General features: G+C 41.0%; 1 protein-coding gene across 1 annotated transcript in view; it reads left to right on the forward strand.

Moving 5' to 3' along the window:
• The window catches only part of LOC126470228 (oxysterol-binding protein-related protein 1-like), a 404,325-nt gene that overhangs the window by 58,275 nt on the left and 333,659 nt on the right, over positions 1–12,391 (forward strand). The window contains exon 5 of the mRNA XM_050097923.1: positions 210–407. Coding sequence (XP_049953880.1) covers positions 210–407 — 198 coding nt within the window. The remainder of the gene's footprint in view (positions 1–209; positions 408–12,391) is intronic.

Here is a 12,391-nt window from a genome sequence, read left to right on the forward strand (position 1 = left end):
TCCATTGTGTTGGTAGTTAGAATAGGTTATGTTAATTTAATGAAAGCTATTTACATCAAACTGTTTCAGAGAATCTCATTTAATTTTAAGTAGGTTTCATGCTGTTTTTATTCTGCACACTATATGCAAACCTCAACTGAAAATTGTTATTTTAACACACACATAGTTCCTTAAGAAAACTGTAGTAAATCTGATGTATTCTGTTGTAGGACATTGTTGTTCTCCTGTTACAAAACAATGCAAAAGTCGATGTAATAAATGGAGAAGGCCAAACACCAAGAGACTTGGCCAAAAATGAAGATGTTGCAAAACTGCTTTGGGCTGCAGAAAAAACAGACATGCGCCACAAAGAGGAAAGGCTCCTTGCAGCAGCGAGAGAAGGGGACCTAGACACTTTGAACATTTTGGTAATTATAATATTAAGAACTTGCTGGATGTGTTTTTTCTTGCACTGTAATCCAGTATAATTTGCTTAATTTTCAAGAGATAACTACTCACCTGTGAACCATGGACCTTAATGTGGTGGGGTGGATTGTGTGCCTCAACAATACAGATAGCAGCACCATAGATGCAGCTTCTGTGGAGGGGTATCTGTTGAGAGGCCAGACAAATGTATGGTTTCTGAAGAGAGGCAGCAGCCTTTTCAGTAGTTGCAGGGATAGCAGTCTAGAGGACTGACTGATATGGCCTTGTAACATCAACCGACATGGCCTTGCTATGCTGGTACTGCGAACAGTTGTAAGCAAGGGAAAATCACTGTTGTTGTTTTTCCCAAGGCCATACAGCTCTGCTGTATGGTCAAATGATGATGGCATCCTTTTGGGTAAAATATTCTGGATGCAAAGTAATCCTACACTCAGATCTCTGGGCTGGGACCACCCAGGAAGATGTCATCATCTGGAAAAACAAAACCGGCAATCTATAGGTTGGAATGTTAGATTCCTTAATTGGGCAGGTTGGTTAGAAAATCGATAAATGGAGATGGATAAGTTGAAGTTAGATGTAGTGGTCATTAGTGAAGTTCAGTGGTAGGATGAACAGGACTTCTGGTCAGTTGAGTACAGGGTTATAAATACCAGATCAAGTAGGGAGTAGGTCTAATAATGAGTAAGAAAATAGGAGTGTGGATAAGTTACTATGAAGAGCATAGTGAATGAATTATCACAACCAAGACAGGTACAAAGCCAACACCTCCCACAATGGTACATGCTTATATGCCAACTAGCTCTGCAGATAATGAAGAGATTGAAAAACTGTGCGCTGAAATAAAATAAATTATTCAGCTAGTTGAGGGATAGAAATTGAATTGTGATAGGAGACTGTAATTCAGTAGTAGGTAAAGAACATATATACTTTGTTCTGAAAAGACAATGCTCTACATGGGCTCAGAAAGAAGTTATAGAATGGATAACACAACTCAGTAACATTGTTTTCTCAAAGAGGATGGTCTACATTGTGCTGCACAGATGACTTAGAATGTATACACCTTCGTATATCCTTATAAAGTTATGAAACAAACAAATAGATTGAACTATCAAATCAATTTTATTCATGTTACAATTTATTGAAGTGCCGAATACCTGGATCCTCAACACTAACATGCTAGAAAAATATGTGCAACAGAACTGACTTGTTCATAGCATTAGAATATTTTAAATGACAGTAACACACACATTTTATTCATGTAAAGTTCAGTTATTAATTAAAGTGGCCAGTCTTTATGCAATGAAAAATAATCAGCACAAGTCTACAAGCCAGCATGCACAATTACAGTGGGAAATAATTTGTTCTGTTGTGGCATAAAACAATGTCTCTACTTGTACGAAAATATCACTGCTCTCATTTACCATGATACAGTTCAAATTTACCACAGTCCTTCAGTAATTTGATGAGTATAATTACAGTCCAGTGGTCCATTTAAGACAGCGCAGAATATGAATCACTGAGTCGAACAACAGTTCACTATGACGACGATGGTAGTCTGCAGTACTTGTTGATCACATTGCAGTTCACTTTTTAAAAAAATCATTTGTTTAGATTACAGATATCACTTGTTGGTAGTTAACATTAAAGTTTTTCAGTTTTGCGGTTGCCAATGTGCATATATTCCATTATATAATGCACATTACTGCGGAATGATTCAACAATGAGCACCTGTCTGACGTAGATGTTACTTGTTTACTTTCAGACTGCAGACTGACCCTTTCATGACTGAGACTGACGTAGGAATGAAGTTTTTTTTTTGAAACTTACTAATGGTTTGAAAAATGGCTAGTTTGGAATTAACTGCTTTTGATGCACTACATGAACTAATATGATTTTGTTTTATAGAAAATGTTGCTATTCAGCAATTTAGAAAAATATATGGAACTATTATCCTTATGCCATTGTGAATCCCCTCATTTATATGAATGAGTGCAATATTTCAAAACACATGAAATTATTAATTAGTGAGTTAATTAATTTTACTGAAGTCAGACGGAACAGAAAAATTAATGTAACAAAAGATGTTAGGTAAAGGTTGGAATCTAGCCACGATTACTACAAAATCAGCAGTGCAAAATGGTCTTAGCAAGAAACTTTGATGTTAATTATTGTATAAGATAATTAGCATTAGGTAATTTAAAACACTTTACAGGAAAGTGTGAATCCTAAACTTTTGAATAGTATAGGCCACTTTCCTGAAATATAAGTATTAGCTAAAAGGTTTCTATATGAGGCAAACAGCAGTGCTAACTTCAAGTAATTGTAACTTTTAAGTAATATAGCTGTAATGGAAAGAAGATAAAAATTAGTAAAAAAATATTGATTATTTTTTGGAGTAGAAAAACATAACAAAGGATCCACCTGCTTTGTCACATAACCGTACATTGGTTGTACAGATAGGGTGTAAAGGGTGATTCAGCTGCCTGTACTGATCCATTTTATACAACCTGCACTACATCTGTTTCAGGAGTGTTATCCAGACAGGTGACAGCCACATAATAGATATAAGTTCCTTCTTAGAGCTGAAAATATGAATGTATGACTCACTGCATTAATATGCTAATGTAATTTCATAAACAAAATTTGTACAATAGGTCTAAGATGTCTCTGTATATTCTACCAGTTATGCTGCAACATTTTGACAATGTGCTTCACATCTCCAGAGAGAACTGGCCAACAACATTGTTCTGTCATATGGGGTTGCATAAAACCTCCCATTTTGATATCTCGTGTTAATTTCATTGTTTCCGATGAAACACACTTTATAAGGCAGTGTTTTTGAGCCATTATGAATGGTTAGGTACTATAAACAGAGTAAAGTTACAGAGACAATCAAACCTGCATGACTACACTGCTAATTACACAAAGAAAGATTGGAGACACTTGGATAAGAATGGAGGAAGTAAAAACAAAATCAAAACCAAACAATGGAAAATCCAGGATGGAATGTAACAACACTATGAAAAGGATAGTTGCTACTCACCATATAGCAGAGATGCTGAGCTGCAGATGGGCATAACAAAGTGACTGTCACAGAAGAAGCTTTCAGCCAACAACGTCTCTATTATCAAAAATAGACCCCCCCACACACGTGCAAACACAAATCGGACACACATGATCAGCTGAAGCCAGACTACGGGCAGCAGCAGCAGTAGCAGTGCATGATGGGAGAGGCAATTGGGTGAGGGTAAAGAGGAAGCTGGGTTGGGAAGGGGGAGGGATAGCAGGGTAGGGGTGAGTGACAGTGGGGAGCATACAGGGACGAGGTGGAGAGAGCAAAAGGCAGCTAGGTGCAGTCAGTAGGTTAGGCGGAGGGTGGGGGAGGGTAGGGAGAGGGGGGTAGCAGAGAAGGAGAGAAGTAAGAAGACTGGGTACATTGGTGGAATAGAGGGCTGTGTAGAGCTGGAATGGTACCAGGGATGGTGCTAGATGGGTGAGGACAATGAGTAACGACGGTTAGGCCAGGAGCGTTACAGGGAAGGAGGATATATTGGAGGGACAGTTCCCATCTGCACAATTCAGAAAAGCTGGTGTTGGTGGGAAGGATCCTTATGGCACAAGCTGTGAAGTAGTTATTGAAATGAAGAATGTCATGCTGAGTGAGAGGGTGGTCTAGTTATTTCTTGGGCATAGTTTGCTGGTGGCATACATACCAACAGACAGCTTGTTGGTTGTCATGTGCACATGGAATGCAGTGCAGTGGTTGCAACTTAGCTTGTAGATCACATGACTACTTTTTCAGGTAGAAGAGATGTGAGGTAAGGGGTTGGGAGCAGGGGTTGTGCAGGGATGGATGAGTATGTTGTGTAGGCAGAATACCACTGTGTGTGGGGTGGGATGGATAGTGGGCAGAACATTTCTCATTTCAGGGCACAACGAGAGGTAATCAAAACCCTGACAGAGAATGTAATTCAGTTACCCAGTCTTGGGTGATACTGGGTTATGAGGGGGATGCTCCTCTGTGGCTGGACAGTGAGATTGTGGGAGGTGTTGGGTCACTGGAAAGATAAGGCATGGGACATTGGTTTTTTACAAGGTTGGTTTCATAATTACAGTCTGTAAAGGCCTCAGTGAGACCCTCAGTATATTTCGAGAGGGACCGTACATCACTGCAGATGTGATGGCCACAGGTGGCTAGGCTGTATGGAATAGACTTGTTCACATGGAACAGGTGGCAGCTGTCGAAGTGTAGGTATTGCTGATGGTTTCTAGGTTTGATATGGACAGAGGCACTGCTGTAGGTGTTTTTGAGGTGGAGTTCAAAGTGTAGGAGGGTGGCTTATTGGATTGACTAGGACTAAGTGAAGCAAATGGGGGAGAAGGTGTTTAGGTTCTAGAGGAATGTGGATAGTGTGTCCTCATTTTCAATCCAGATCGCAAAGATGACATCAGGGAATCTGAACCAGGGGAAGGGTTTAGGATTCTGGATGGTTAGAAGCATTCATTTAGACGGACCACAAATAGGTTGGCATAGGATGGTGCCATGCAGGTGGCCATAGTCGCATCCCGGATTTGCTTCGAAGGAGAAGTAATTGTGGGTGAGGATACAGTTGGTCATGACAACTAGGAAGGATGTTGTTGGTTTGGAATCATTTGGGTGTTGGGAAAGAGTGTTCAATAGCAGTGAGGCCATAGTCATTAGAGATGTTAGTGTAAAGGGAGGTGGCTCAATAGTGATGAGCAGGGAACTGTGTGGTAAACGAACAGGAACTGTGGAGAGTCGGTGGAGGAAATTATTTTATATAGGAAGGCTGAAGGTGTTGGTCTACGAGAGCAGAGATTCTCTCAGTGGGGGTACAGTAACCACTCACAATTGGGCATCCTGGGTGGTTGGGTTTATAGACTTCAGTAAGCATGTAGGAGTGTGGGGTGTGGTAGGGGCGAGGAGAGAGATGGTTGTGGGGAGAGTTTCTGGTATGAGACTAAGGAGTGGAGGAGAGACTGGAGATCCTGCTCGATTTTTGGAATGGGGTCTCTGTGGCAAGATTTGTAGGTGGATGTATCTGACAGCTGGTGAAGTCCTTCTGTCAGGTAATATTTGCAGTTCAAAAGAACAGTGGCAGCCGGAGATCGGTAATTTCCTTGTAAGGCCATGTGGGGAGCTTTCCATGAGACAAGCAACAATGCAGGAACAGTATGTGGGACTGGATTCTGGCTAGGGATATGGAAACTTTTCTGTATTGATGCAGGAGCAATGATCCGTGCTGGAGGGGAAAAAAATGTTAAAAATATATAAATAACATAGAATTACATTTAAAAAACCCAAAAATACACTCAATATGCGTGAAAAATCACAAAAAGAATGAAACAGATGAAATACGGGGAAAAAAGATGAAATCTTAGGGAGTACGATAATAGTGAAAGGCGAAAACCTACTAAAATTAAAAACAAAGATGATGTGACTTACCATACGAAAGCGCTGGCAGGTCGATAGAAACGCAAACAGACACATACATACACACAAAATTCAAGCTTTTGCAACAAACTGTTGCCTCATCAGGATAGAGGTAAGGAGAGGGAAAGACGAAAGGAAGTGGGTTTTAAGGGAGAGGGTAAGGAGTCATTCCAATCCCGGGAGCAGAAAGACTTACCTTAGGGGGAAAAAAGGACTGGTACACACACACACACACACACACACACACACACACACACACACACACACACACACACATCCATCCACACATATACAGACACAAGCAGACATATTTAAAGACGCAGGTCTTTAAATATGTCTGCTTGTGTCTGTATATGTGTGAATGGATATGTGTGTGTGTGAGCGTATACCCGTCCTTTTTTCCCCCTAAGGTAAGTCTTTCTGCTCCCGGGATTGGAATGACTCCTTACCCTCTCCCTTAAAACCCACTTCCTTTCGTCTTTCCCTCTCCTTCCCTCTATCCTGATGAGGCAACAGTTTGTTGCAAAAGCTTGAATTTTGTGTGTATGTATGTGTCTGTTTGTGTTTCTATCGACCTGCCAGCGCTTTCGTATGGTAAGTCACATCATCTTTGTTTTTAAATATATTTTTCCCGCGTGGAATGTTTCCCTCTAAAATATATATATATATATATATATATAATGGGGGTTGAAAGTCTGAGGGTGGATAAGTGTGAAGGATGAGGACGGCAGATGTGACTGGATGAGGTGCGTAGTGGTGTAGAATGGAGGAGTGGGAGTTGGGGAGTGGTTGGTAGGATGAGATACAAGATCATGAGGAAATAACATGCGAAAATATGGGGGAGTGATGCAGGGAGAGTGATCCGTTTGAAGGTATAGGATTAATGATATCGGTGGGAGTAATATAGGAAATAAGATGCTGCACCAACAGTCAGCATGGTCTTGTAGCCAGCTGTTGTGCACAGTCAAAACTGTTGATACAGTGTGGCTCATAAGTAGTGTGCGCAGTGTGGTTTGTAAGGTTCCAAGAGAAATATAGGGAAAAAGAGAAAGGACAGACAGACATTGAGTGTAGTAATGCATTAGAAAATAGTAATGAAGGAAAACAGCACTGGGTTAGGATGGAAAAAAGAAGAAACTGTCAGGCAAAATCAAACAATGGAAAATCCAGGATGGAATGTGACAGTATTCTGAGAAGGATAGTTGCTACTCACCATATAGCAAACATGATGAGTCGTGCACACACACACACACACACACACACACACACACACACACACACACACAAAACTCACACACCTACTCATGGGTCATGTAGAGGAATCCTTTTTAAGCACCCAGAATCATAAACCCCTCACCTGGTTCAGATTCATTGGTGACATATTTCTGACCTGGATTGAGGATGAGCAACCCTAATAACATTCCTCCAGAACACCAACACTTTCTCCCCCATTCGCTTCATCTGGTTCTAGTCAATCCAACAAGCCACCTTCCTACATGTAGAACTCCACCTCAAAAATGGCTACATCAGTACCTCTGTCCACATCAAACCTATTAACCATCAGTAATGCCTACACTTTGACAGCTGCCACCCATTCCCTACCAAGAAGTCCTTTCCATACAGCCTAGCTACATGTGGCCATCATGTCTGCAGTGACGAGCAGTCCCTCTCGAAATATACAGAGTGTCTCACTGAAGCCTTCACAGACCGTAAATATCCTTCCAAACTTGTGCAAACATACATCTCCCATGCCTTATCTTTCCAGTCTCCCACCACTTCCCAAAGCCACACCGTCCAGCCACAGAGGTGCATTACCCTCATAACTCAGTACCACCCAGGACTGGAGCAACTGAATTACATTCTCCGTCAGGGTTCTGATTACCTCTCATTGTGCCCTGAAATGAGAAATGTCCTTCCCACCCCTCCCATGGTGGAATTCCGCCGTCTACTGAACCTACACAATATACTCCTCTATCCTTACACAACCCCTGCTCCTAATCCCTTACCTCATGGCTCATACCCCTGTAATAGACCTAGACACAAGACCTGTCCCATACATCCTCCCACCACCACCTACTCAGTCCGGTCACTAACATCACCTATCCCATCAAAGGCAGGGCTACCTGTGAAACCAGTCATGTGGTCTATAAGCTAAGCTGCAACCACTGTGCTGCAGTCTATGTAAGCATGACAACCAACAAGCTGTCTGTCCACTTGAATGGCCACCGACAAACTGTAGCCAAGAAACAAGTGGACCACCCTGTTGCTGAACATACTGCCAAACATGATATCCTTCATGTCAATGACTGCTTCGCAGCCTGTGCCATATGGATCCTTCCCACCAACACCAACTTTTCTGAATTGTGCAGGTGGGAACTCAAGTCCTACAGACTGTAACCCTCCTGGCCTCAACCTTCATTAGTCATTACCCTAATCCACCTAGCCTCTTCCCTGTTCCTATTCAAGCTCTACACAGCCCTCTATTCCACCAATGCACCCAGTCGTTTTACTTCTCTCTTTTCCTGCTACCACTGCCCCCTCCCTCTCCCCCACCCTTTGTCTAATCTACTGACTGTACCTAACTGCCCACCCTCTCTCCACTTAATCTCTGCACTCTCCCCAGCAGCACTTCACTCTCCCCCACCCATACCCTGTTATCCCCCCCTCCCCCACCTCAGCCGCCTCCTTACCCACCCAGTTGCCTTTCCCAGCATGTGCAGTTGCTGCTGCTTGTAGTCTGGCTTCAGCTGTCTTGTGTGAGTTGCACTAATGTGTGTATGTGTATATGTGTGTGTGTGTGTGTGTGTGTGTGTGTGTGTGTGTGTGTGTGTGTGTGTAAGGGGGGGTGAGCGGGGGTTGCGGGAGGGGGGGGGGGGGGTGCACGCGTGTGTGTTCTTCTATTTCTGACAAAGGCCTTGTTGTCTGAATGCTTATTTTGCGACAATATTTTTGTTCTGCCTATCTGTGGCTCAGCATCTCTGCTATATGGTGAGTAGCAACTACCCTTTTCATGATATGGAGGAAGTAAGGAATATCTCAGCGCCCCCCCACCCCCCCCCCCAAAAAAAAAAAAAAAAAAAAACGATTTAGCTCATAGCCAGTCCTCACTTGTATTTTGAAACTGTGATTCCATTTGCCAACAGTCGCCCAAAGCTTTGAGAAGGAATTAATATTGATTACATGGCTACTGTGTGTGTGTGGATACCAATCTTGCTACGGATGGAGTGCGGGTTCCATGGATCAGATTGAAGGTGGTAGCTGAATCACCCTATGTATTCCAAAGTCAAGATAATCATATATTTAACTTCCTACATGAATCACAGACAAGGGGTAAGTACAATTTTCATAAAACATGAATTCAGATATTACGTATGTAAATGAAATATATACTAAAACTGTCCACCAATAAAAGCTATAAAATTATACACACCATATAAAGAAATTACAAACAGCAATAAAATTATCAAAATATGCTTAAGTAACTCCATGTTATACACAACTTGTAAATATAAGGTTTGTGGTACTGTCATATAGAAAGAAAAGTTTTTTTACTATTTGACAAATATACAAAAGAAAAACATTTTAGACTGACCAAATAACTCAGTTTATTTATTATCGACTTATTCTATTCAAATAATTCGGTTTTACACAGTCCATCACTGGAGGTCCAAGACACAGTTCCATCTTTGCTCACTGTCACTCCTTGATGGTGGTCACCATCTGTCATTATACATGAAAAGAAAAGCAAACAAAAAACTCTACATTTGCACACTAGTAATTTGTAAACTTATCCCTGTAAGAAAATATTTCATATGCTCTAACAACCATGACACATTTTACATATGAAGTTTGATCCAAAGTAATGAGATTGTTTTATTGCATGGACTTTATATATCCAATTTTCAATTTTTTTTATGTTGGTGATACACATGTACCTGATGTATGTTTGCATTTTCAGCTGGTTTGAGTATTTGATTTGCTGTTGGCAGCTGAAGAGGTTGTACGTTTTTGAATAATTGGCAAATTTTTATTTTTTTACAAAAAATGGATCAAAGAATTTGGGTTAAATTTTACTTGAAAAATGGAATCAAGTGAGCACCGCATTCAGAATGTTGACTGTCTTTTGGCTAATTAACTGTGAGAGAGACAAGAGTTTACGAGTGGTACAAACATTTCAAAGGGGGTCGAGAAGACGTTGGAAGACACCCACTGCTCCGAATGTCCGAGCACATCAATTAGTGATGACAGTTTGGAAGAAGTAAAGAAAATGGTTCTGTGAAATTGCAGAATGATTATCGGAGAGGTTACTGATGATATCGGCATATCATTTGGCTCATGCCAAGCAATATTTTTGGATGTTTTGGCCATGAAATGTGTTTGTTCCAAAATTGTTAAATATTGACCAAAAATGACGTCGCGTAGACATCATTCGAGAATTGTGGAAGGTTGTAACAGTATATGGGTATGACATTGAAACCAAGGCCCAATCATTCCAATGGAAACTGCCTGAAGAGCCAAGACCGAAAAAAATCAACAAGTTCAATTACATGTGAATGTTCTTCTCACTATTTTCTTCGCTTGCAATGAGATAGTTTACCATGAGTTCCTGCCTTATGAGCGTACGGTCAATAAAGAATACTACCTAGAAGTTGTGTGGCGTTTACATGATGTAATCTGAAGAAAACAACCAGAATTGCAGCAAAACCATTTGTGGAAATTGCATCATAATAATGCTCACCCTCACACCTCAGTGCTTGTTCATGATCTTTTGACAAAAAACAAAGCCATTGTGTTGCCTCAGCCACCATATTCACCAGACATGGCCCCCTGTAACTTCTTTCTATTCGTGAGGATGAAGGGGACCATGAAAGGATGTTGTTTTGCCACCATTGATAAGATAAAAAACAGAATTGCTGAAGAAGGGGAACACCATAACTAAAGGTGAATTCCAGAAGTACTTCCAGGGCAGTACAAAACACTGTCACAAGTGTATTATATCTGAGGGATATTTCTTGAAAGGGGATCAAGTTAGTGTTGATGAGTAAATAAAGATTCCTTAAGAAAAACACAAACTCCCATTACTTTTTGGTCGCACCTTGTCTCTTGATTTTTTTAAAATTTACAGCAGTATTTGGTAGTTCAACCAAGTACTTATACTACCAATTCAGAAATTCATCTATGAAGTAGAAATAGTTTTAATTGGAGATTATTTCAACAACTTTCATCATATGACAGCACATGTAATTGAAAGAGAAGTGGTCAGATATTGTTATGGCTCATTTCTTTGCTCCTTTCTGTGCAAGAGTAATGGCAAGTTGCAGATAGTGAAGTCTATTTTTGTTTGCATTGTTAAACTTTGATTCTCTGAAGGAGTTGAACACCATAACAAGAAGTGAATTCCAGAAGCACTTCCAGGATAGTAAAAAACACTGGCACAAGTGTATTATATCTGAGGGGGATTGCTTTGAAGGGTACAAAGTTGATGTTGGTTAATAAATGAAGATTCTTTAAGAAAAACAAAAACTCCCACAGTTTTTTGATCACACCTCATATACACATTTACTTTTCAGACTGACACAGAAAATTATGTAAAGTAATACAAAGAGATTGGAAACTGAGCCTCTATAACCAACTCTGTATTCCAAACACTTTCCAACACGGCAAAGCATAAATCTTTACATACCACAAACAGTATATATCCATTATCATAACATTGTTACATAATTACTAATTGTAGTAAGTTAAATTGATGGAAGCTGTTTCATATCATTAAATGAATTTACTCAAATCAGAATAGTAGAGGCAATCAGATGAAAATGAGTCAGATGGAAAGCAAAGTAGTAAATTGTTCCTAAGTAGGCACCATTATTGTTCGAACAGTCCACAGGTGTGCTGCCTGTCCATAGTGTCCAATGAGCACAATATTTTGGCGATCAGACATGTCGCCATAATCAAGTGCACTTACGAACTGAGCTCCTGTGGGTGGGCGGTCGTCTTAAATCCCCTCCCCTTGCGAGGTATTCTATCTGCACTCCGTGCCCACGCGCCAGCGGTCGGTGAGACGCTGGTGTCGATGTCTGTGGTGGCGTCAGTGTAATTGTCTCATCCGCCCTAGTCGCACGTTCGTTTCCTTTGCTGAGCATCTTTTTAATTAGACTAAATGCTGGTTCCCATGCCCTGCTGAGGTTGTAGCCGCAGTCTCGGTTGACGAGTCCGTCCCTGGTACGAATTTCGATAGCCTCTCTAACAACACTGTCCCAGTATTTAGATGTCTGTGCCAGGACCCTGGTACGTTGGTAGTCCATTTCATGATTTTCGGACAAACAGTGCTCTGCGACCGTAGACTTGGTGGGGTACTCAAGTCGAGTGTGCCTCTGATGTTCTCGACAACGATCTTCGATGGTGCACACTGATCGATGTGCGTTTTCTTCCTGTATACCTCGTGGCCTAGAGTGCCATCTGCTCTTCTTTTGACCATGATGTCCAGGAATGGTAATCTTCCTTCTGCTT

Source organism: Schistocerca serialis, chromosome 1 (genome assembly GCF_023864345.2).
Source record: "Schistocerca serialis cubense isolate TAMUIC-IGC-003099 chromosome 1, iqSchSeri2.2, whole genome shotgun sequence".
Taxonomy (NCBI): Eukaryota; Metazoa; Arthropoda; class Insecta; order Orthoptera; family Acrididae; genus Schistocerca; species Schistocerca serialis.